At 36.5% G+C, this 26,082-nt stretch overlaps 1 protein-coding gene, 1 long non-coding RNA gene and 1 pseudogene across 2 annotated transcripts; 1 reads left to right on the top strand and 2 right to left on the bottom strand.

The window, feature by feature from the left end:
* Window positions 1-934: 934 nt before the first annotated feature.
* LOC132296014 (probable LRR receptor-like serine/threonine-protein kinase At3g47570) lies at window positions 935-2,857 on the bottom strand (annotated as a pseudogene).
* A 140-nt stretch (window positions 2,858-2,997) lies between these two features.
* LOC132296013 (LRR receptor-like serine/threonine-protein kinase EFR) lies at window positions 2,998-4,062 on the bottom strand. Its single transcript, XM_059794265.1, has one exon. The coding sequence runs from the start codon at window positions 4,060-4,062 to the stop codon at window positions 2,998-3,000; it is 1,065 nt and encodes a 354-aa protein (XP_059650248.1).
* A 922-nt stretch (window positions 4,063-4,984) lies between these two features.
* LOC132294603 (uncharacterized) lies at window positions 4,985-18,457 on the top strand. The gene is made up of 5 exons (XR_009478121.1): window positions 4,985-5,314; window positions 6,642-6,787; window positions 17,429-17,480; window positions 17,588-17,679; window positions 18,175-18,457. It is a non-coding gene; the product is annotated as an uncharacterized LOC132294603 (long non-coding RNA).
* The last annotated feature ends 7,625 nt before the right edge of the window (window positions 18,458-26,082 follow it).

The following is a 26,082-nucleotide window of genomic DNA, read 5'->3' as shown; positions in this document are numbered from 1 at the left end:
AGTGGTTTTTATAAATTTAAATTTGACATAAAAGGCTTTTCTTGAACCACACATTCACTACATTTAGTTTGGCGTATTGGAACGGCCGTCGTCAACAACTCTCACGACATTTTATGTGATGAGTTAAGATTCTAATTCAAATTTGGTGGTTAAACGAGAAAAAAAAAATAAAAATTTATATGCTCTATATGAAAGATAATAGTTAGATAGATGCAAGTAGAACAAGCTAAATTTTTTTAAGATATTGCAAAAAAATTTATTTATAAACTATTAAGTTAATTGCTTGGAAAAAAAATATATTTTATTAAGTTACATCGATCATGTATGACCAACTTCAACATAACATGATATATTCTACTATAAGACATTACTTCCTCGAACTCATAATTAAAGAACAAATCAGAACTACTTGCAGACACACTTTATTCAAGGCCTCATTAAAATTTCAAGAACTATGGTTTTGAACTTCTTGAGCCTAACTAGGGCATCTTCCATGTTAATCCTCTCCTCAGGTAACTCTGATGTGCATTCTAGAGCCAATTTGAAGATAGATGGCAAAATTTTTTGTATGGCAGTAAAATTTTCTTCCTCTCCACTCACTAAATTAGCATCCACAACATCCATCACTGCACTTGGAAAAGACTCAGATACCCAACTCTTTAAGCTCACTTCTCCCACGAATAGATCATCGGTCGGTTTCTTTCTTGTAAATGTTTCCAACAACAGGATTCTATAACTATAAATATCACCAGCAACGGACACTATTCCAGCTAACCCGTACTCTGTGACATCACTACTCATGGTCAACTCAACAAAGAAATAACACATTATGTATAGAGAAGAAAAGAACGATAAGCAAAATACACGGAGATACTTAGCCCGAACAAGAAAAATGAACTAGTTAATATGTATAGTAGTTCTTATCTTATTATTACCCCTTATGTCCCATAATAATTGGGTGCTTTGGGAACTGTGACTCACAGCAGAGGGAGTATTATTTATGACAAATTAGCATATACAAATAGAATAAAAACATTGAAACACAAATGTTTATATGCTCTCCGTGGTTTTTTTTTTTTTTTTTCATATTTCAGGAGATTGATATATAGAGCTAAAATATTTAAATGATTGTGTGTAGCATATCATTAGAGAATGAATTAAGTTTACCTGGTGCCATATACCCAATGGTGCCCAAGGTCTTTGTGTGTGTTATTGACTTGTTCTCTGCCAAGAGCTTTGCTATGCCGAAGTCAACTACATGCACGACCATGTCTTCATCTAATAGGATGTTACTCGGCTTTAGGTCACAATGCACAACAGAGGTTGAGGAAACCACAATGCAGATACTCCAAGGCAGATGCCACATCTATCATAATGCCTAATCTTTCGACAATATTCAAAAAGTAGTCGTGAGAATAAAGCCAATTCTCAATGTTCCCCTTAGGCATGTATTCAAGCACCAAGGCTTTGAAATCGAGGTTTGAGCAATTGCTGATTATCTTGACAAGATTTCGGTGGCGAATGTTGCGAATTACTTCACACTCTGCATCAAAACTCGTGAATGCTCTTTGCAATTCTAAATCAAAGACCTTTACAGCATCTATCATCCCATCAGAGAATGTCCCTTTGTATACTGTGCCAATGCTTCCCTTCCCAATCAAATTTCCTTCACTAAAATGGTTTGTTGCATAAAGAATCTTATGATATGAAATTCTTCTATGTGCTATGCTAATTGGTGGATCAACTTGAATCGGAATTTGCTTATTTTTGTTTCGGAATTGTAGCCACCAAATTAAAAGAGCTACTACAACTACCACTACTGCAACAACTGATGGTACAATTAATTTTAGGACAATTTGAATCTTTCCTAATTTTCTGTGACTTTTACATGCTTTGACATGGAACTGAGGTGCGCCGCACAACGCATCATTTTGCTTGAGAGACTCGGGGGTGAAGTTGGCAAAAGGTCCTCCAGTGGGGATTTCTCCGGTTAGTCTATTGAAAGAAACATTCAAATATTTAAGATATGAAAGTTTCTCCAACGACTTGGGGATCACACCAGAAAGATCATTCCGAGAGAGGTCCAAGGATATCAAGCTTATCAAATCTGAAAATGACAAGGGTATGGGGCCTTGAAATCTATTCTGACATAGATTTAAGCATTCCAATCTCTGGAGTTGACCAATGGTGCTTGGAAGTTCACCTGTGAACAGATTTTCTGACATAAACAAATTTCTAATGTATTTCAAGTTGCCAATTTCTGGAGGTAGACAGCCGGTTAGAATATTGGAGGATAAGTCTAGAGTAATGACATTCGCAAGGCTCCACAAAGTTGGTGGTATTTTTGAAGTCAGTGCATTGGAGCTTAAATAGAGGATTCGTAATAAAGTTACTAGTCCTAAACGGTTTGGAATTGGGCCAGAAAGTTTATTTCTTCGCAAAATCAACCTACCTAGGTTTGTCAAATTGCTAAAAGAGTTGGGTATCAACCCCTGTATTAGATTTTCAGATATTCCCAAACGTTGGATTTTGTTTAGCTGCCCGAATGTATTAGGAATTGATCCTGTCAAGTGATTACCTGCAACTCCAATAACACTAGGTTGCTCAAATTACCAATTTCACTAGGAATCATGCCTCTTATGCCACTAGAAAGTGCATAAAATTCTTGGAGTGAAATGGACAAATTTCCCTAGAACTTTGGAAGAATGCCATTCAGGGGATTACCTTCTATAGCTAAAACCTTCAAAAGCTTGCAATTGGTCAATGAAGAAAGAAAATCTATTTCAGGGCCAGAATTTGTCAAGTTATTCAATGCAAGGCTGAGATCTTGGAGGTGCTGTAAATTCCCAAGAGTCATGGGTACACTACCGTTGAAAAAGTTATCCTTAAAAGAGACTTTAGTTAGTTTTGAGGCATTTGAGATAGAGCAAGGAATTGGTCCACTGAATTGGTTACTAGAAAGGGAAAAAAAAACCTTTAGATTTGGAAGCCAAAGGCCTATAGTTGACGGAAGATTCCCAAAAAAATGATTCGTAGAGAGGGAAGGGCTTCCAATGTAGAGATGTTGAAAATTAAGTGTGGTGGTGCACCACCAAGGTTGTTAGCTGACATGGATAAAAAATTTAAATTCAATAGTTGTCCCAATGCCCGAGGAATACTGCCGTGGATATTGTTTTGACCAATGTCGATGGCCTCTAAGTTGGACATATTAACAACCGAATGTGGAATCTTACCTGTCATGTTATTCCTGGCGAGTGCTAACAGTTTGAGCTTAGTTAAGTTGCTGATCCCCATAGGTATGCTTCCTGTGAATTCATTGACTGATATCCCTAGAACTTGAAGTTGGGTACATTTGTGTAAACTGGTTGGCAGTTGACCACTTAACTGATTCCTTTCAAGATTCAACGCTTGCAACTTTAGACGATTGTTGCACATTTCCAATGGTAGGGTCCCATATAGGCTGTTATTATTCAACAAAATCACCCGCAAGGAGGAGATATTGAATATGGTGGAAGGAATGAATCCTGAGATAGAATTGTTAATGATGGCGAGTCTCTGTAAACTATGAAGAAAACCTATCTCTCGGGGAATAGATCCCGTGAGATGATTGTGAGACAGATGCAGGACTTGTAGCTTGATTAAGAACCCCAAACTTGTAGGCAAGTCCCGAGAGATCTCATTGGAACTCAAATCTAATGATTTCAGCCTACGCAAGTGGCCCAATTCACGAGGGAGATTGCCACCGAAGTTGTTAATACTGATGTTGAGAAAATTAAGGAATGAGAGGTTGCCGATTTCTTTGGGAATGGTACCTCCAAGACCCATGCTTGGAAGATTCAAGGGCGTCACTCTTGGGCGCCTAGTGCTGCAAGAGATGCCGACCCAACTGCAAAAAGAGGTTCCTTCTGACCAGTTGCTTGCTATGATGTTATTGGAGTCGGAAGTGATATGAGATTTGATGGCTATAAGAGCAGATTCATCTGTGAAGTTGCTGCTTAAAGACACAGCCATCAACAAGGGCATTACCAACAATAACACTACTATTACATTCTTATTTCCCATAATGGTTCTTTAGAGAGAGAAATTAGAAGAGAGCGAGTCTATGATGGCTTTGAGAGATCGAGACAGAAGTAGAAGAAATTTATACGCTCATTTTGTTCTAAAGAGATTTGAGCCTTGATATAGAGACCATTAGACTATGACCCTTTCTTATATAGATAGATGTAGGAAATTCTTTAAAACATAGTCTTTCCTGTAAGGTTCTCCTTCCAAGTCACACAAGTATAATTTCATTGTGTCGTGTTTTCTGGGTTAGAAAAGATAATAACATTTGGAAAGTCTTCGTGGAATAAAACATCTAATAATTTCATTGTGTCGTGTCTTTAGCGTTAGAAAAGGTAATAGCATTTGGAAAGTCTTCATAGAATGAGAGTGTCTTACGGGTTAGAAAATTTAATAATAGCATCTGGAATGAACTTCTAATGACCTTAGTGTCAACCATTGGAGAAAAATTTCCTTGCGCTAGTTGCATCTTGCAACACACGCATTGGACAGTTCAATATGAATGGTTGGTTGTGCCCGTTGCAGAAGGAAGTTTTGAATATAGGACCGGTAGGGGGACATGGTCACAAGTCTACAAGACTTGTAGAAGACACTACAACAAAAGTGACTTTTTGTGACAAAAATTTAGGAACAAAATTTATTTCATCCCTAAAAGTAGTTTTTTGGGGACAAAATATTAATTTGTCATTATTTGTATATGTTTTCAGGGACAAATTGATTAATTCGTGACCAATTGCTTAGCGGGAAAAGTTCCCGGATGATTCTTATTTTATTTACCATTTTTTTTTTAGTGTCCTTCAGATATTACATACAACCTTATCTTAATCCCAAAAACTTTGTGTAAATACGGTGCCGTTTTAATCATAAAATACCCTAAAATAAAAAATGATTTCATTATTGGGTATATCATAATCTCCTTAACTATCTGCTCCCATCACTTTATCCCACTGCCCCCTTCTCTCTCCCAATGTCGATCAAATTAACCTACTTCCCCACTACTTTGCCCGCCATTTTCTCTCACTACTTTGTTCGCCATTTTCTATCACTGGCTGCACATAATTTTCTCAAACCTAGCGTTGCCATCTCCATCAACAGCCGGCTGCCTTTGCCATCTCCATCAACAATCGGCTGCCCTACCACCGGAAGATTTCCTGTCTTGCTCCTTCAAAAATTGACTTCTCCTTAGAGAGATATAGAAAGAGAAGAGAACTCGAACTACCTATAAATCACTGCATAAAGCCCTAAAATCTCTGTAAGTTCAAATCTCAAACTGATATCTCTCAATCAATTGACAAATTGTTCCTTTTTCTTCTTGGTATTTTAAAATCTAATATTGCATTTTGTTGATTAGGGTTTTTGGAAGTGATTAATTCTGATTTAATTTACAGCAAACCCTATCTTTTTGTATGTGTTCTTGTTAATTTTCTTAGTTATTGTTAATTGATTGGACATGCTCCAACAATGCATTGTGTTAAAAGAGGATCCTGAGAGCAAAAAACAATCAACAAGAACATGCTCAATACAAGTTATTTTTTTATTTTATTTATTTATTTATTTATTTTTTTTTTTTTTAGCTTTCAGAAATTTGTTAATTAAATAAAAAAATTTGAACTATTTTATTTTTTCAGTTCTTTAAGAATAAAAAATTATTCTCGGACTAACTCTAAGGCATTTAGATTTCAAAGATACAATAAAAAATTTGGGAAGATAAATTCTCAAACACCAAAATATCATACTATCTATCAAATTATTAAGTCAAATATACAAATAACTAAGGATTCTTTAGGTTTATATTGATTGACTAAGTAGTTCCAGGTACTTAATTATCTTTCCAAACCAAAACTGTTTTAAAACTCCCTGTACAATTGAAAAACATCAATCTCCCTGTACAATTGTATAACTATAGCAGGGACTTTCCTATGAGAACCACACATTTGGTTGGGTTAATGTTAATCATTCTATAAGTTAAAAAAAAAAAATTTAATTTTTTGCAATCAGTTAGATTATAAAACATAGAATAAAATTTGATAACTATGGTAGCGACTTAGCTACGAGAACCACACATTTGGTTGGGTTAATCATTCTGCAGGTTATAAAACATAGAATAAAATTTTATCAATCAGTGAACATGCTAATATGAAGAAGGTAGAAAATTTTCTAACTTTATCAGGGACTAGCTATGTGAACCACACATTTGGGTGGGTTAATCAAATTATTAAGTTAGCGAGTTCATGCTTGCATTTTTTGCATAAACTGGGCATGTTTCCCTTCCACCCCAGACTTGATTTAATTGGAGTTACAAGTGAAGCGCTTGTAAATAAATAAAATATTTTAGGACATGCAGCTTATTTCATTGCAATTGATCTTTTGTTTTCTAATAATTTGTGAACCTTTTGATTTTTGGGAACTTTTTATTTTTGGGATCTAAATAAATAAAATATCTTAGGACCGATGCTCTTAATGCTCTCTATGAGAAGGTAAACTCACATTGCCAACACTTAAAATTTAGTTTAATATAATTATGTTTGATGCATTTGCTTATTTTCTTTCTTTATTATTATTATTTTTTCTATTTGCAGGGTCGAGTAAGGAAAGGCTTTTAACCAATGCCGACTTAGTTTTGTTAGTGTTGACTAGTGGAATCATTGGAATTGATGGTGCTAAAACTTCAAAAGAGCCAAGATAGAATTCTGATTCTTCAATCACTACACCTATCGGGCTGTGTGTGAGTTTTTTAAATTTATCCTTTTGTATTATTTATATTTTACTTTATAATCTATAAATGTTTATTTTAAAATTTTGAATTAAAATATTCTCTCTACTTCTCTCTCTCTCTCTCTCTCTCTCTCTCTCTCTTTAACTTTGTGAGGGTATGTTTTCAAAAATGAGAAGCGGCTGAAATTATTTTTTGTCTTTGTTGTTTCTGTTTTTGTGATACCCCTCGGATCCGAGACACGGGTTGATCAGGCCCAGGCCCAAACCCGAGGGATATCAAACAATTAATATGTAACCGAACACGGAATACAAGATAAAATCAGAATTAAAAATAATAAGCTGAAAGAATTTAGAAATAAAATCCTTTATAAATAAATACTTAAAACCTGTTAATCCAAAACTCCATAAGTTTACAACTCGGGAATCCATCCATTGGACCCCTTATTAAAAATCTCCAAAAGATACTGAAAAACCATAAAAATAAAATCCAAAACTAACATAGAGAAGACTCCTACATAATCGGAGGAATGAATAGCTGTATCTGCTTACACGTCCAAACTCTAACCCTGGAACTGACGAGCACCTGAAAAATAAAGAAGTGGGTCAGGCCCCACATGCAAGTCCTATTCCAACTGTAATTCATACAGTGCCCGATACGCAGATACACCCAAGATACCCTCAACATAACTACGTAATCCATAAATCTACATATATATATCCACACTAAGGACATTCACTGGACTATAGTAGAGGTCTCAACCTGAATAGAAGGCAACATGCGAAAACGCACCCAAAGGTGGGCATGAGTACATAGACCTAACAGGGTACACCTACCGACTATATCCAGCTACGCATCCACTGCATATACGCACCCTAACCAACGACTCTGAGACTCACGCTCATATCGTGGTATCATAACCATATATCTAAAGTCCATCCGAAACCATATTATGTCATTCACCTATTCAATGAAGAGACATACCAAATACCGTCTAGATAAGCACTCAACTTATTCAGTTGAAGTGACTTAACCACAACCAATTAATCCAAGGAGTCATTCAACCTAGTCAGTTGATTTGACTTAAGCACATTGATGGATTCAATAATTTATAATCCATTCTTTCCATCCGGTAGGTTAGTTTAGCGTTTTTAAGCTAAACCATCCTTAGTATGTCATCGTCCCATACCGGTGCATACAATCCTCCATATCCATGTAAATTACAGCGTTTAATTCATAACTGAATAATTTACAGTCTAAACTAATATCCAAATAATTGCATAAAAGGTTTTGTTGATCTAGCAATTTAAATCCAACACTAATCCATGTATTTGTAGAAAGAATTTACCATTTCAAAAATTAACATCTCAAAGCATGTATACAGCAAAATAAATATACAGATGGTAAATTTTAGTTCAAACTAACATCCAAAGAATCGCAGAGACGTTGATTAATATTCTAACAATTAAATTCCAACGGTAATCCAAGTAGTTGCTGAAAAAGTTTAATAATTCGACAATTAACATCCCATTGCATGAATAGATCAACATAAATACACAGAGAACCCTACCATGCATTTAAAATAGGTTTTATAACCATCCTACTTCCCATTATATTGCTAAAATTTAATTAAGCGCTTAATCCACCTTTCATCCGTTAACCGTATACATAGTTTCACTAAATTGTTACTGTTTGTTCCAAGTAATTAGAACTGAATTCTAATTAGTTTTAAGTCTTAGTAATGCCCAAAACCATCTTCCTAATCACCCTGTACAACCCCAGATTAAACAGAATAATTTTCATGCTCCAAATATTAACACACAGTTCGTAAAAACACAAAAAAAAAAACATATCAGTGTGCAAAATGGAAGAGGGAGCCTGCTCCAAATTTTGGGAGCAGGCTCTAGCAGCCTAGAGCCGGCTCTACCTCTCCTAGAGTCGGCTCTTTGATGGGGGAGCCGGCTCTCTGCATTCCAGAGCCGACTCTCTCCTCCTCCTCGAGCCTCCTTCAACCTCTGTTCCCTTTTGTAACTTTCTGCAGTGTTTCCGGCCATTCACAATCTGTCCAGTTGGTTTTAAATTGATCCTAAGAGTTCCATCTAAGTCCAGTATCATTCTCAAGATGTGTTTATAGCAATTACATACAAAAACAGAGGATACAGATTTATAAGATTTTCATGCTTCAAGAAACAAATAAATCACAGACACGCACAAACTGTAACTAGATAAATTCCCACACATACAGAACATCGATATACCATCAAATATACATAAGAAACCCAGTTAATTCTTAATTAAATCCTAGAGACCACCTAGGTGCACAGAACACAAGCAAAGGGAAAAAGAAGGAAAAGAACTTGCTTGTTGTTTTAGACTCAAAACTTGTCGCCGTCGTCTTAACTTCTGGCAACAACTGCAACACTGTCTAGCCTCCTATTACTTCTGATCTAATCCACCAAAATCCTCCCTTGGTCCTCTCTGTTATTTACTCAAGTTCCCTCTCTGTTTCTCTACTCCCACAATTCTCTATATCACTGTATACGGGAATAGAGTTTTACGTATTTTTTTCCTCCAACTCTAAACCCACATAAGGTCATATATATAGGCATAGTAATCCAACCCTAATCCTTGTATAATTTGAGCCCTAATGCAACACTTAGTCGGCCGAAGAACAACCTAAGTTATAACCTATGTCGGCTAATACGTGAATATACAGAAAAACACAATCCTAATTTAAACCAATTTAATTAAATAAAACCAATTATCAAGTCAAATAAAACATCATAAAAATAATTTAATTTAAAATAATTTAATAAAAGAAAACAAAACAATATAAACCATTAATTAAAACAAAATCAAATTTAAATAACCATGGAAGAAACACACAATTAAAATAACCAATTTATAGAATAACACGCAATTAAACAATTAAATAAAAGATTAAACAATTAAATAAATGCCACGACTATCCTTTTAAAATTAGGGGTATTACATTCTTCCCCCTAATAAAAGGAATTCCGTCCTCGGAATTCGCTCTTACCTTCTTCCAATATTTTAGGAAACTGCGAGCGAATGACATCCTCCCGTTCCCAAGTGGACTCAGCCTCATTGTGATGACTCCACTGCACACGAACCAAAGGGATAACCTTATTGCGAAGGATTTGATCCCGATGGTCAACAATACGACAAGGTGGCACCAAATAAGTTGCATCCGGCTGCAACTCAATCTCCCCAACATCGATATGCTGATATCGATCCTCATCGCGCAGAAATTTTCGCAACATGGAAACATAAAACACGTTGTGAACGCGATCCAAGTTATCCGGCAGTGCCAACCGATAAGCAACAGCTCCAATTCAATCCGTAATCATGAATGGACCGACAAACCGCGGAGACAACTTCCCTTTCTTCCCAAAGCGCATAACACCCTTCATAGGAGATACTTTAAGAAGAACCTGATCCCCAACCCGAAACTCCAAAGCACGAGTGCGACGATCAGCATAGCTCTTCTGCCTACTTTGGGCAGTACGCATGCGCTCTCGAATAAGAGCAATTTTCTCAGAGGTATCCTTGATAAACTCAGGACCTAAGAATCGATTCTCTCCAACCTCCATCCAACAAACAGGTGATCGACACGGTCGTCCGTACAACGCCTCAAAAGGTGCCATCCCAATAGTCTTCTGGAAACTATTGTTATAAGCAAACTCCACAAGTGGTAAATATTCCTCCCAGTGGCCCTTGAAATCCAGAACACACGACCGAAACATATCTTCCATAATCTGATTCACCTTCTTAGTCTGTCCGTCAGTCTGAGGATGATAAGCAGTACTAAGGTGTAACTCCATACCTAAAGCCTGCTGAAAACTCTTCCAAAATCCAGATACAAACCTCGAATCCCTGTCCGATATAATAGACAATGGAATGCCATGTAACTTCACAATCTCTGAAATGTAAAGCCTCGCCAACTGCTCCGAAGTGTAGTCAGTGCAAATAGGTAAGAAATGAGCTGACTTGGTCAACCTATCCACAATGACCCATATGGAATTATGCCCCTTGAAAGAATTTGGCAATCCTTCCACAAAATCCATAGAAATGCTCTCCCATTTCCACTCCGGTATCGGTAGTGGCTGTAGAGCTCCTGGCGGCCTCTGATGATCAATCTTAACCATCTGACAAGTACTAAGAAACAAAAAGAGCAATGTCCCTCTTCATACCTGCCCACCAAAACTGCCGCTTCATATTTTGATACATCTTATCGCCTCCTGGATGAACAGATAACTCAGAGTGATGAGTCTCAGTCATCACATCCTTCCTCAAACCATCAGCCGAAGGTACCACTAACCGTCCCTTGTACCTTAAACCTCCATCAGCCCCAACGTAGTAGAATGGAACCTCCCCGGAAGCTATCTCTGCGACCTTGTCGACACACTGCTGATCGGTGAGTTGTGCTTGTAAAACCTTGCGAATGATGGAAGGTGTAACCACCATGCAAGCCATAAAAGCATCCGATAACTCATCCACACTATTCAAAGCATTCCACTCAGTAGTGAATAGAGCAGAAAGACTACCAACAGGTCGGCAATTGAGTGCATCTGCCACTACATTCGCTTTCCCTGGATGGTACTATATAAAAAAAAATGATAGTCTTTTACAAACTCCAACCACCTGCGCTGTCTCATATTCAGTTCCCGCTAAGTGAACAAGTACTATAGACCCTTGTGATCACTGAATAATCTGAAGGACTCACCCAACAGATAATGCTTCCAAATACGCAAGGCAAAGACCACTGCTGCCAACTCTAAATCATGTGTTGGATAATTAAGCTCATGAGGCTTAAGTTTCCGAGATCCATAAGAAATCGGTCGCTCATCCTGCATCAATACACATCCCAGACCCTGCAACGAAGCATCCGTGTAAACAAGATACTCTATCCCGCTCTGCGGAGTAACCAGAACCGGTGCAGAAGTCAGCTTCCTTTTCAACTCATCAAAAGCTCGCTGACAGTGTTCATCCCACACGAACTGTACACCCTTCTTGGTCAGATGAGTGAGTGGTCCTGCTATCTTGGAGAACCCCTGGATGAATCTCCTGTAATATCCTGCCAGACCGAGAAAACTCCGAATCTCAGTAGGTGATGTAGGCTGTCCCCACTCAACCACCGCTAAAACCTTGGCCGGATCTACTGCTATCCCCTTTTCTGACACCACGTGACCCAGAAATTTCACCTCCCGCTGCCAAAATTCACACTTCTCGAACTTGGTATATAACTGGTGCTCACGAAGCGTCTGAAAGACTATGCGAAGATGTCTAGCATGATCGTCCTCCGACCGAGAATAGATTAAAATGTCATCAATAAAGACAATAACAAACTGATCCAAATAAGCCCGGAAGACTCTATTCATTAAGTCCATGAATACTGCAGGTGCATTAGTCGTCCCAAACGGCATAACACGAAACTCATAAGAACCATATCTCGTGAGAAATGCTGTCTTAGGAACACCCTGCTCCCGAACCCTCAGCTGATGATACCCAGAACGCAGATCAATTTTGGAGAAGTATGTGGCTCCCCTTAACTGATCAAACAAGTCATCAATCCTGAGCAAAGGATAATTGTTACGAATCGTAACCTTGTTCAACTCCCTGTAGTCTGTACACAGGCGAAGCGAACCATCCTTCTTCTTCACAAACAGAACCGGTGCTCCCCAAGGTGATGTACTTCTACGAATAAAACCCTGACTGAGTAACTGCTGAATCTGATCCCTCAGCTCTCTCATCTCCACCGGTGCCATCCTATAGGGTGCCCTAGCAATAGGCGCAGTGCCTGGAGTTAAGTTTATCACAAAATCAATCTCTCGACTAGGTGGCAACCCTGGAATCCCCGAAACACATCCGGGAAATCCTGTACAATCGGTATGTTATCCAATGGCACAATAATCCCCTCCTTATATTCTCCCTCCACATGGAACAAATAGGTGTTACCGCCCCTTTTAGAATGTGGCATAGCTACTACATACATATCATGACCAGGTATGGTAAAAATAATAGACCTATCAAAACAATCAACTTGGGCATGGTAGTGAGACAACCAATCCATCCCAAGTATCACATCATAAGTGTGCATGTCCAGGACCAATAGATTGGTTAGAGATCTGAGTCTGCCAATATCTAGTGTCACAAGCCCATCAGTCTCATGTATAATAGCTGTATCACCCAATGGTGTAGAAATACCCTGAGGTCTAGTGCATACCCTCGTCCTCATCCCAGATAAAGTAACAAAAGTCCTAGTTACAAATGAGTGTGTAGCACCTGTATCAAATAAAACACGTCCATGCAAACCATGAATAGGAAACTTACCCTCAATAGTCTGAGGTGCCTGAACATCCTGTGGTATGGGGTTATACACCCTGCCATAGTGCAACTGTTATAGTGCCTGTCCCTGAGTTTGCGGTGGTACCGGTAAAGCCAGATGTGTCTGTCCCTGAATCCGTGGAACCTGTGGAGCTAGTAGAGGCACTGGCGCCTCTGTCCCTGCTGCACATACTGTCTTTGTCCCTGTCCTTGTCCTACTTTAGGACACTGCCTGGTGGTATGACCATACTCTCCACAAGTGTAACAACTACCCTGGAAAGTACCAAATGGCCTCCTTTGTCGGTTAGCCTGTGGCTGACCCTGTCCTGCCTGTGGTCCCCCATTCTGTTGCCTCTAAATAGGTGCCCCATTCCGATGAGCATCTGAACCACCCTTGTGCTTCTTCCAAGGCTGTTGTCCCTGGAACTTGCCTTTGTCATTCTGCTAGTGACTATTGCCATTCCCCTTTTCAGCTGACTGATTAGTAGAGTCTTTATCTCCCCGCTTCTCACCACGAGCCTGTCTGATGTCCACAGTCAACTGATACTGTTGTAGAGCGGCGTCTACCACCTGAGCATAGGTAGTATAGGCTGGACTACCTGTAATAGCTCTCTTGATAGACCACATCAGTCTCTTGACGAAACTGTTACGCTTCTTCTCCTCTGTATCCACCTCCTCCGGTGTAAAGAGAGACAAGCGTGTGAACTGCTGCTCATACTCCGCCACTGTCATGTTTCCCTACTGCAGACTTAGAAACTCGGTCTTCATAGCTGCCCTGACTACATAGGGAAAATATTTCTCATCAAAGCGAGCACTGAACGCATCATAAGACAATGTCATCCTTTCCTCTGAGGTGGTAACTGACTCCCACCACTGTAGTGCATCCCCAACTAGCTTGAAAGTAGCAAGCATCTGCTTCTGAACCTCCGTGCACTGAACCAAACGAAGATGACGCTCAATGTCCTGTTTCCACTGGTGAGCTGCTCTCGCATTGGTTGAGCCTGAGAACACAGGTGGACTCCCCTTTGTGAAAGAGCTTCTAGCCTTTCCCCAAGAATCCGTCTGATCAACCGGTGCTGGTAGCAGTGCCAGCTGTACCTGAGGCTGATTTCGAAGTGCAGCTGTTACCCCAGCTTCTATAGCCCGAGCAACGAGGTCATTGAGGTGAGGAGGAATCTCTGGATCTCTGACCAGACCCTGAACTTATTGAACTTCCTCCTGCTCCTCATGAAACCCTGGCATTTGCTGCTCTTCTTCCATTTGCCGACGTTGTAGACGTTCCTACTGTCTACGTGCCGCTCTCCTCTGTCGACTGTTCATGTTCTGTCTTCTTTCAGTGTTAACCATGCTATTAACATAGAAAGACAGACATCAGTACGAGTTTAAACGAACCGTGAAAGAATTCAACGAATCCTAAACATAAGCTCTATACAAATAAAAAAAAAACGCTACGCGGAAGTCTTAATACGAAACGTCCTAGAGACACTTGAACCCGGAGTGCTCTGATACCAACTGTGATACCCCTCGGATCCGAGACACGGGTTGATCAAGCCCAGGCCCAAACCCGAGGGATATCAAACAATTAATATGTAACCGAACACGGAATACAAGATAAAATAAGAATTAAAAATAATAAGCTGAAAGAATCTAGAAATAAAATCCTTTATAAATAAATACTTAAAACCTGTTAATCCATAACTCCATAAATTTACAACTCGGGAATCCATCCATTGGACCCCTTATTAAAAATCTCCAAAAGATACTGAAAAACCATAAAAATAAAATCCAAAACTAACATAGAGAAGATTCCTACATAATCGGAGGAATGAATAGCTGCATCTGCTTGCACGTCCAAACTCTAACCCTGGAATTGACGAGCACCTGAAAAATAAAGAAGTGGGTCAGGCCCACATGCAAGTCATATTCCAACTGTAATCCATACAGTGCCCGATACGCAGATACACCCAAGATACCCTCAACATAACTACGTAATCCATAAATCTACATATATATATCCACAGTAAGGACATTCACTGGACTATAGTAGAGGTCTCAACCTGAATAGAAGGCAACATGCGAAAACGTACCCAAAGGTGGGCATGAGTACCTAGACCTAACAGGGTACACCTACCGACTATATCCAGCTACGCATCCACTGCATATACGCACTCTAACCAATGACTCTGAGACTCACGCTCATATCGTGGTATCATAACCATATATCTAAAGTCCATCCGAAACCATACTATGTCATTCACCTATTCAATGAAGAGACATACAAAATACCGTCTAGATAAGCACTCAACTTATTCAGTTGAAGTGACTTAACCACAACCAATTAATCCAAGGAGTCATTCAACCTAGTCAGTTGATTTGACTTAAGCACATTGATGGATTCAATAATTTATAATCCATTCTTTCCATCCGGTGGGTTAGGTTAGCGTTTTTAAGCTAAACCATCCCTAATATGTCACCGTCCCATACCGGTGCATACAATCCTCCATATCCATGTAAATTACAGCGTTTAATTCATAACTGAATAATTTACAGTCCAAACTAATATCCAAATAATTGCATAAAAGGTTTTGTTGATCTAGCAATTTAAATCCAACACTAATCCATGTATTTGTAGAAAAAATTTACCATTTCAAAAATTAACATCTCAAAGCATGTATACAGCAAAATAAATATATAGATGGTAAATTTTAGTTCAAACTAACATCCAAAGAATCGCAGAGACGTTGATTAATATTCTAGCAATTAAATTCCAACGGTAATCCAAGTAGTTGCAGAAAAAGTTTAATAATTCGACAATTAACATCCCATTGCATGAATAGATCGACATAAATACACAGAGAACCCTACCATGCATTTAAAATAGGTTTTATAACCATCCTACTTCCCATTATATTGCTAAAATTTAATTAAGCGCTTAATCCACCTTTCATCCGTTAACCGTATACATAGTTTCACTAAATTGTTACTGTTTGTTCCAAGTAATTAGAACTGAATTCTAATTAGTTTTAAGTCTTAGTAATGCCCAAAACCATCTTCCTAATCACCTTGTACAACCCCAGATTAAACAGAATAATTTTCATGCTCCAAATATTAACACACAGTTCGTAAAAACACAAAAAAAAAACATATCAGTGTGCAAAATGGAAGAGGGAGCCTGCTCCAAATTTTGGGAGCAGGCTCTAGCAGCCTAGAGCCGGTTCTACCTCTCCTAGAGCCGGCTCTTTGATGGGGGAGCTGGCTCTCTCCTCCTCCTCGAGCCTCCTGCAACCTCTGTTCCCTTTGTAACTTTCTTCAGTGTTTTCGGCCATTCACAACCTGTCCAGTTGGTTTTAAATTGATCCTAAGAGTTCCATCTAAGTCCAGTATCATTCTCAAGATGTGTTTATAACAATTGCATACAAAAACAGAGGATACAGATTTATAAGATTTTCATGCTTCAAGAAACAAATAAATTACAGACACGCACAAACTGTAACTAGATAAATTCCCACACATACAGAACATCGATATACCATCAAATATACATAAGAAACCCAGTTAATTCTTAATTAAATCTTAGAGACCACCTAGGTGCACAGAACACAAGCAAAGGGAAAAAGAAGGAAAAGAACTTGCCTGTTGTTTTAGACTCAAAACTTGTCGCCGTCGTCCTAACTTCCGGCAACAATTGCAACACTGTCTAGCCTCCTATTACTTCTGATCTAATCCACCAAAATCCTCCCTTGGTCCTCTCTGTTATTTACTCAAGTTCCCTCTCTGTTTCTCTGCTCCCACAATTCTCTATATCACTGTATACGGGAATAGAGTTTTACGTATTTTTTTCCTCCAACTCTAAACCCACATAAGGTCATATATATAGGCATAGTAATCCAACCCTAATCCTTGTATAATTTGAGCCCTAATGCAACACTTAGTCGGCCCAAGAACAACCTAAGTTATAACCTATGTCGGCTAATACGTGAATATACAGAAAAACACAATCCTAATTTAAACCAATTTAATTAAATAAAACCAATTATCAATTAAGTCAAATAAAACATCATAAAAACAATTTAATTTAAAATAATTTAATAAAAGAAAACAAAACAATATAAACCATTAATTAAAACAAAATCAAATTTAAATAACCATGGGAGAAACACACAATTAATATAACCAATTTATAGAATAACATGCAATTAAACAATTAAATAAAATATTAAATAATTAAATAAATGTCAGGACTATCCTTTTAAAATTAGGGGTATTACAGTTTTCCTAGTGAATAACCATTTATTCTTCTTGCAGGTAGAAAGAAAGTGAATTTCTACTTCTATATTTTTTATTTTGTGATAAAAAGGTACCATATACCTTGTGTCCTAGTTTATTTTTATTGAGACGCTTACTTTCCATTTTCCACTTTTGACTATGGTTTTCTCATGATGTGAAAACATAAAATCGGTGAAGAAGCATAGAAGGATTCCCAAGTGTGTGTTACATCTGGAAATCATTATGGAGGAGTTACTTGCAGCTGATATCAATAACAATGGTTTTATCATGTAAGAATTAATAGGTTTTTCATTACTCTTTCACTATTTAATATATCATTCACAAATTTCATTCATTCTTTAGAAACTATCAAATAACACTAGCCTATAATTAGAAAATAAATGGCCATCCAATTGATTTAAGTAGTATTATTAATTGATTTATTTAGATTGTATCCTCAGATTAATCTTGTTGTGTTCATAAACTATAATAATGAACTTGTATTTGATGAATATCATATTCTAATGAACATTAACACTTTGAAATAAAAGAATGGATTGAGAGTACACTCTATCCCAAATTATTATTATTATTTTTGTATGCACTCTTGGCCTTACATATGGTTTGTGGAATGCCTTGTATGGTTTGTGATGTCATGAACAATACTCACTTTGAAAAGGGACATTGGCATTGCTTACACATTTTTAATAGATTTAGTTTTGTTTACTTATTTTTATTGCATATACTTTTTTTTCTTTTTTCCTTTTTTCTGTTTTTTTTTCTAGGGCGGAACAAGGGAATGCTTTGATGCCTAATGTCCTAAGAAAGGTTTTGCTCTATGAAAGTGGTAGCATAATCCTAATGGGGTTGGTTTCACAACTTATTCATAATGGTGGTCATCATGTTACGGCAAGATCGAAGACTTGTATTAAGGCATGGGAGTTTGATTTATTTTTGTCGGTTTGAATTTGTATTGCACAATTGGGGAGTTACTTTCATTTTGTAATGAACTCAAATACTGTAATGTAATTTTTTGATGAAATTTGATATTTTATTCAAATGTGTCAATTTTTGGTGTTAAAATGAGTGGAATTTAGTTACAACTTTAATTGAATGGTAACATATCGATTTGATTATTAGAAGGTCACAAAAAGGCTTTGCGATGAAAGTCGGTCGTCGCAACTAGTATCAGCAATCAAAAAAATTGTTGAAACTAGCATTTAGCTACAAAAATTGATCGTTACTAACTGACGAATAGCTTCATCACTAAAGCGTATACATTAGCGACAAATACAAATTGTTGCAACCACTATTAGCAACAAAAAAAAAAAAAAATGTTGAAGCTTGTATTTAGTGACAAAAAATTGATCGTAACTAATTAGATATTTCGACGAATAGATTTGTTGCTAAAGATTCGATGTTAGTGATGAAATAAATTCATCACTAAAGCTTATATATTAGTGATGACAATATTTCGTCACTAGAAGTGCATGATTTAGCTACGAAGATACTGTTTGTCGCTATAGGTTAATAGTGACGGCTGCATAGGAACGAACTTGGACGAAATAAGTTTCGTCACTAAAAATCTTTTAGCGACGAAAGCTGGACCTTTAGCAACAAATTGTTTCATCACTAAAGGCCTTCTCTGTTGCAGTGAGAGAGAGCCAGTAACAAATAAAATCTTAAGAGAGAGATATTTACAGAAGTAGAAAAAATTCATTGTACGTTGGAAAAGATATTAGCTTTGGAAATAACTTCATTGTGTCGTGTCTTCTGGGTTAAAAAAAACAAGATGGCATCTGGAATGAACTTCAAATGAACCGTAGTGCATGTCAAATTTCAACCATTGAAATATAGGGTCGAGGTGGGGACAAGACATGCATTGAAGTTATTGTAATAAATATATATAATATTTATTGTATACGAGAGACTTATAAAAGAGAAAGCCAGTAACAAATAAAATCTCAAGATATATATATATATATATATATATATATATATTATATTATATGGTCCATATGGATATCTACGGAGAAGTAGTTTTCATGGTCCATATGGAAATCTATGAAGAAGTAGAGTACTAAAACTCTTAGATTATCTTGCTGGAAGGATGCAAAGCTAAAGAGAGAGAGAGAGAGAGAGAGAGGTGATAACTAATAACACACCCGGTTGGTTGCTAAGATGTGAATGGGGTCAGAAGTGAAAAATAAATAAATAATATATATATATATATATGTATGTAAAGGTTATCCCTATTGTATTTTAGGTGAGGGCAGCTTTTACTTAGAGAGGGGAACAGGGGTGGTGTTGTGCTCTATAAATTAGGAGTGACAAAGTTCGACACGATTCATTAACACGACATGAGATAAACGGGTTTGGATTGTAAACAAGGTAACACGACTAATTCGTTTAATTAATTATGTCGTGTTAAAGTTGAGGGGTTGAACCCATATATACCCATTTAAATAAATATTTTATAATCATGTTATTTAGACCCAATTATTATAGATAATTAAGACATTTCAACACATTCTAACAAAAATATACATTCACTGCTTGGTGTCATTTCTTTTCGGTTTGATTCATGCTTTATGATTTTCAAGTGATTAGAATTGTTTAAACATTTGTTTTAAGTCAAGTTGGGTACACGGGTGTTTAATGTTTTTATTCTTTACCTTAAATATTTAGATTCTCTAATAATTATCTAAACTTTTTCTTTTAATTTACTATTTTGTTAACAGACTATCTAGTAATTTGGTTAGACTGAGTCTACTATTTTTTTTTTTTTTAGTGTTTATTGTTTTTTAGTAGTTATTGTAAATATGAAAAGTTAATGGTGGACATGAAACCGAAGTATTTACCCAAAAAAAGAAACCAAATTGCCTTACATAATTTACATTAATCAATATGTTATCCTTTTGAGGACTCAAATGGATTATTATATTCATCTGAGAAAAAATTGCTAAAAATAAATAGTAATAATAATAATGATTTGTGTGAAATGTATTCACATTATTGAAATTTTTTTTTTCTTTTTTTTCCTTCTAAGACTTAAAAGTGTGATCGCCGTACACTCATTTTCCTCACCATGCACTTTGGACCCGAAGACCCTCGATTTTTTTCCGACTTGAAGAACTGAGATTGTCTCCACAAATGTTAACATATATAGATATACATATACATATATATACATATATATATTTTATCTCATTAACATAGTGTCATAATTTTCCATAAGAATTAGCACGACAATATTTACAAGACTCGGGAGAAAAACCCAAAGACGTTTATATATTAAATTTTATAATACAACCCCTGGTATTAATTTATTCACAATTACGTTGCTCTTATAATTGTAAATCAAATGTATATATAAATAAAAATCAATAATAAGAAATCACATTCCAAGGTGATTCATTTAGGGCCCTTATTACTAAAAGGAACTAATTTTTACTTTTCCTGTTAAAAAAAAAGTTACTAATAATAATAATAATAAAGGGGTAAGCACAAATTCTCAAACGGTTCTTCAATGTGTTGGGCTGGTTCCCTCCTATGTGGAGAGCCCGATAAGTCTCACATGGTTCAACCCACTTGGATGTGCAAAGCTTATGTGGAAGCCCGTATTTATATCCTCCTTTAGTAGAGATATAGGGTTAATGAGAATAAAGAGATTCGGTTCAGTCAATAGAAGGAGGAGTGGGTGTTTTCTTCATCGTGAGAGAAGAGAGAGAGATTGCGGATGACCATAGTCCGCAACTCTGCAAACCAGTTGGCCATTAAACTTCGATAAAGGTGTAGCTTCAAGGGAAGGTTGCTAGCATTGAGAAGATCATTCTCTTTGGCCAGGTTCACCGTTTATCTCTATTTTACGTTCTGCTACACCGGGTTAAATTACTTATCTTTGTTGTTGATATCCATCCTTTTTTTGGATGACATTTCATTATGGTATTAGAGGATTTGACTTCCCTTTGAAGAATCTCTGATTTGTAAGCCCATTATTATTGTTGACAGTTCAAAATCTAGAGAAGACCAGTTGTAACCCCATTATTATTGTTGATGGTGGAAGATTATTCGGAGTAGGCCTTTACTATTCAATCTGAAGGGTTTTTCACGTATATCTTGGTGTTCATTATGTAATTGATTTTATTGATTGCTTGCCATCTCTGTTCTATATTTGTAAATCTTGAAAGTTTGCACAGCGAGGGAAAAGTTTCAGTTCTAGGTATTCCGCATTTGACTTGGGTATTGTATTTGTTGCATTGCCCTGTTATATATTTGTTTTTCCACAACAAAATGGTATTAAAATATCAAATTTATCCAAAATAAAATAAAATCTCTCAAACAAAGTCATAATTTTTTTTTTTGGTAAGTAACAAAGTCATAATTTCCCAATCAAATGATTGCAAAAGAGTAAGCAACATGGTAAGATAAGAACAATGCCACAGGAAACCCTAACATTAACTGAACTACAGACGACACAATAAGAGAGTTTCTTGGATAAAGAAGCTGGCCTCATCAATCTTCCTCTTCGCCCTCGTTCTCAGCAATGTTGAAGGACCTCAGTTCATAAACATTTCGGTCTTTGTTGGAAGCAGTCACCCGAAGCCAATCCCTCACATTGTGTTTCTTTAGGTATTTCTTGGTCAAGTAGTACTTCAACTACCTAAACCACGAGCCAACATTCATATGAAATTACACCCACAAATTACACCTATCCATTTTGTTCTGATAAAGCAAACATCCATAAGATATTATGTCTCTATTTTCTTCCTATATATATTTTGTTTTTGACAAACAGCTTATGGTTTTAAAAAAATACACAATTGGACACCCCGGACACCGATGGGACACGCTAGAGGACTTTTCTTGTTTAAATAGAGAGGAAGAAGATGAAGAGGGGGCCAAACTATTGTGGAGAAGATTGGATTGATAGTTATGTGGGTATCATACATATCCAAATTGATTTTGTGTCTGTAAATACACACATATATCCAAATCATATGTATATATCTATTCAAAGAGAAAAAAATATGAAAATTGGGAAGAGATGGAAGGGATGAGATAGGATCGGCCAGAAGAGAGGGAGCAGAGAGACGTTTAGGGGATGAGAGAGAAGAGAGTGTGATGTGCAGAGAGGGGGGGAGATCTAAGATAAAATTTCCATATTATCTTCTTTCACAACTTGTTTAGCCACAAGGAACTTTATTTTGTCAAAAGAAACATGGGCTGGCCTAAATATATTATTTTATAGTTGTCAAAACTCGATTACATACAAATTTAAGTGGTCCTGATCTCCAACCTTTGCAACTTAATGCAATAGACAGAATCACAACATGATCAGTTGTTATCCATATCAAACTCACAATGTAAACATATATAATAACTAAACAAAAAGTTCGGTAACCCAAAATCAATTAAATTAAATTAACCGCATGTAATATTATTTAGAAATAAGTACAGAAAACATCTTAAAATATACTTTTTGTAACACTTTTATTTCTATTTTAAAAAGTGTGCAATAAACACCGAGCAATCATCCTCCTTTGCCATCCCATGCTCGCCGTCTCCACCTGTCCATCCGCTTAGAGAAAGGGCTTCTTTTTATATATAATAACCAAAAACAAATGACCAGAAACAAAGAGGACAAACAAGACCTTATCCAAATTATTATTATTTTTTAAAAAATATTTAATGTTTTGGGATCATCATGAATCACTTCGAATATAGATGGGCAAACTAGAGGGGAAAGAAAACTCCTGAGACTGAATCATTTGGAAAAACATCATGGAAAGAATAATAATAATAATAATAAATAAATAAATAAAAACTAATTTAACAAATACGATTTGCTGCATCATAGAAATCCACAGGACTAACTTTTGTCTGGATCAACAAAACCAGCTTGTGTTTGTGGAAATGTAGTGGTCAGCACACCCAGAGCAACAGAGGCCTTTCAGAAGGCTCTCAAGAAGCCAGAGTAGAGAAAGACCCAGAGCAATCGGCCTCAGAACATTGCCACAGAGGATGGTCTCCACCGGTGCCGTTCACCGGATTCACCGTCGGCATCGTGGCTCAACATCGTCTGGAGGAAGAGTGGGGCGGCCCGAGGAATCGACAGTGCTATTCGCATCATGACCGCCGCCATCGCCGCATCTTCCTCCGCCTCACCCACATCCCAACTCTCACAGGAGAGAAATTTCCCGGTGAATGGTGGTCTAGGATGGTGGGGTTGTGGTGATTATTGACTAATTTTTTGGTTGCGGCATTAATTGATTCTGGTGTTGGGTTGTGGAGAGCAGATGGGGTAGTTGTTGAAGATGAATAATAGAGAGAGAGGATAGAATCATTTGAAAAAATTAAAAAAAAAAAATCTCACAGTGGGTCTTTGTGGTTGGGTGAGGATGCTAACTGGTTGTGGCAGACTTCCACCCAAGTCAAAGACAAGAAGCAAAGGGAAAGAACAACCACATCTTGTGTGGGGAGCAGGAAGAGGAGGCCGCGGCAGAATCGAAGAGATGAAAAGGGAAAAATAGTGTCCTTTTTTTATCTTTTAACAAAAAAAAATTTATTTTTATATATTTTATAAAATTATTCAATAATTGGTCAATTTAGATTTTAAATATGTCAAGAGACTTAATTGTACCAAATTAAAACTTGAGGAGTATTTTTACATGTGAAGGGTGTGAACCATAAGCATTAATTTGCGGTGTGAATCATAAGCATTAATTTGCTTCAGGAGTGTTCTCTGCACTTGACCCTATTATTTAAACATAAATCCTAAATCAAACATGAATAAAAAGAATGGACGGAATGTTCTTAGGAATAATATATGCAAATGTCCTCATGGAATTTAAAATTCAAATCAATTATCAATTTAGTAAATAAAAATATTATAGATTATATTTAAATTTTATATTTCAATGTCTTTGTTCAAAATAATATATTGTCCACACTAGAGTAAATTAATGGCTCCACTGTACGTTACACACAAACACCCAACCTACAAACAATAGAATACTTGATGAGCAATTCCACCTACCATATCCATTATAATCAAGGTTAATGTGAACATAATTACAAAAAAAATTTGTTAACCCAAAAACAATTAAATTAAATAAACCATATGTAACATTCAAGCATAAACTCTCAACCAAGCAACTGATCAAGTTAAAAAGAATGGATGGAATGGTCCTAGAATTAATACATGCAAATAATTTACCTACTTCACTACATACCAAAAGAAACAAAGATAAAAGTTAAACGGTACATTGCAGTTGCGATAAAATGTCATGAATAAGCCTTCTCGTCATAATCTTGTAAGCCTCTTGTGTCGAATGAACTCCATCCCAAGTGATGAACTTGTTCAGGTCATCACAAACCCGAACATCTGGAGCTCCACACATTCTTGTCAGATCAAAATTATAGTCACCCCCAGTTCCACAGCAAGCCTTTTGCATATTCGTCGAATTAAATCCAGTACACAACAGAATAGAAAAGAATTAAACATTAAGATTAATTTCTATTATCAACTTACATATACTGTGTCTTTCTTATGTTTGTGAAGTGTGAGAAAGACTGACTAACCAAGACTTGGAGCGTTTTGAAAAAGCCATTGGAAGGTGTTATAGTAATCTCCATATACAATGATTGTATTAGAATATTCTTTCTTCAGTTTTTCAATGGCTTTCTTTAGATGATCATTGTGATATGTTGAAAAGTCGTTTAACACTGTGAGACAATGGTGTTTGTCATAAGCTGATGAGTCGCTGGTTCTGAATCCAGTGCGATAAATTGGAAAACAACCTGGCGGAAAGTTACAGGGAACAACTACTCGGATTGCACCATAATAAGAGACATACCAATGCAACATTATTTGTTTTCAATTATAATCACTCATGTGCACTCTCTCTGACAATTTCTTAATTTTGTGACCAATATTGTTTTAAAATGTAATTTATAATTTATTAAATGCCACATATTTTAACCAAAATTTTATTTTATTTTTTTATAAAATTAAATTAAAAACATACAATATATTCAAATTATTTACAAAATTTTATAATACCATAAAGTATGATATGAATAATCATTGGTCCACGTTTGAAAATAGTTAATGTCAGGTGCGTTTGTCACTAACAGGCATCCAGTTGTCGTCGAATATCAACACTTGCACATGAAAACAAAACAAACACGTTGGTTGAACCTGAAATCTCTTCAGATTGTGAAGTTATCTCATCCCGGTAATCAATATGACAAAACTATCAAACAAATTATGTCACATCGCAAAGTGAAATTTGTCAACACGTAAAACTACGGATTACTAGCATGTCACATCCACTGAAGTTCAATTACACCACAAAACTCATCCAACTCCATACCAGCGAGCACGTGCATCGCACATGTATTTGCGATGCACGTCCATCTGACAATTTCTTCATCTTGCGCCCAATATTATCTTAAAATGTAATTTATAGTTTAATTAATGCCACATATTTTAACCAACTTCTTAATTTATTTTCAATAAAATTAAACTAAAAACATACAAATATATTTAAATTATTTGTAAAATTTTAGAATATCATAAATTATGATATGAATAATCATTGGTCCACGTTTGAAAATAGTCAATATCACGTTTGTCCGACACACGTTCACTCGTCGCTCAAAGATCACCACATTAGTCGAACCTGAAA

Source organism: Cornus florida, unplaced genomic scaffold (assembly GCF_030987335.1).
Source record: "Cornus florida cultivar Cherokee Brave unplaced genomic scaffold, ASM3098733v1 CherokeeBrave_3.0.0_Hap2_Chr02, whole genome shotgun sequence".
Lineage (NCBI taxonomy): Eukaryota > Viridiplantae > Streptophyta > Magnoliopsida > Cornales > Cornaceae > Cornus > Cornus florida.
The sequence above is the reverse complement of the archived record's forward strand: the minus strand, read 5'-3'. Positions and strand labels throughout refer to the sequence as shown.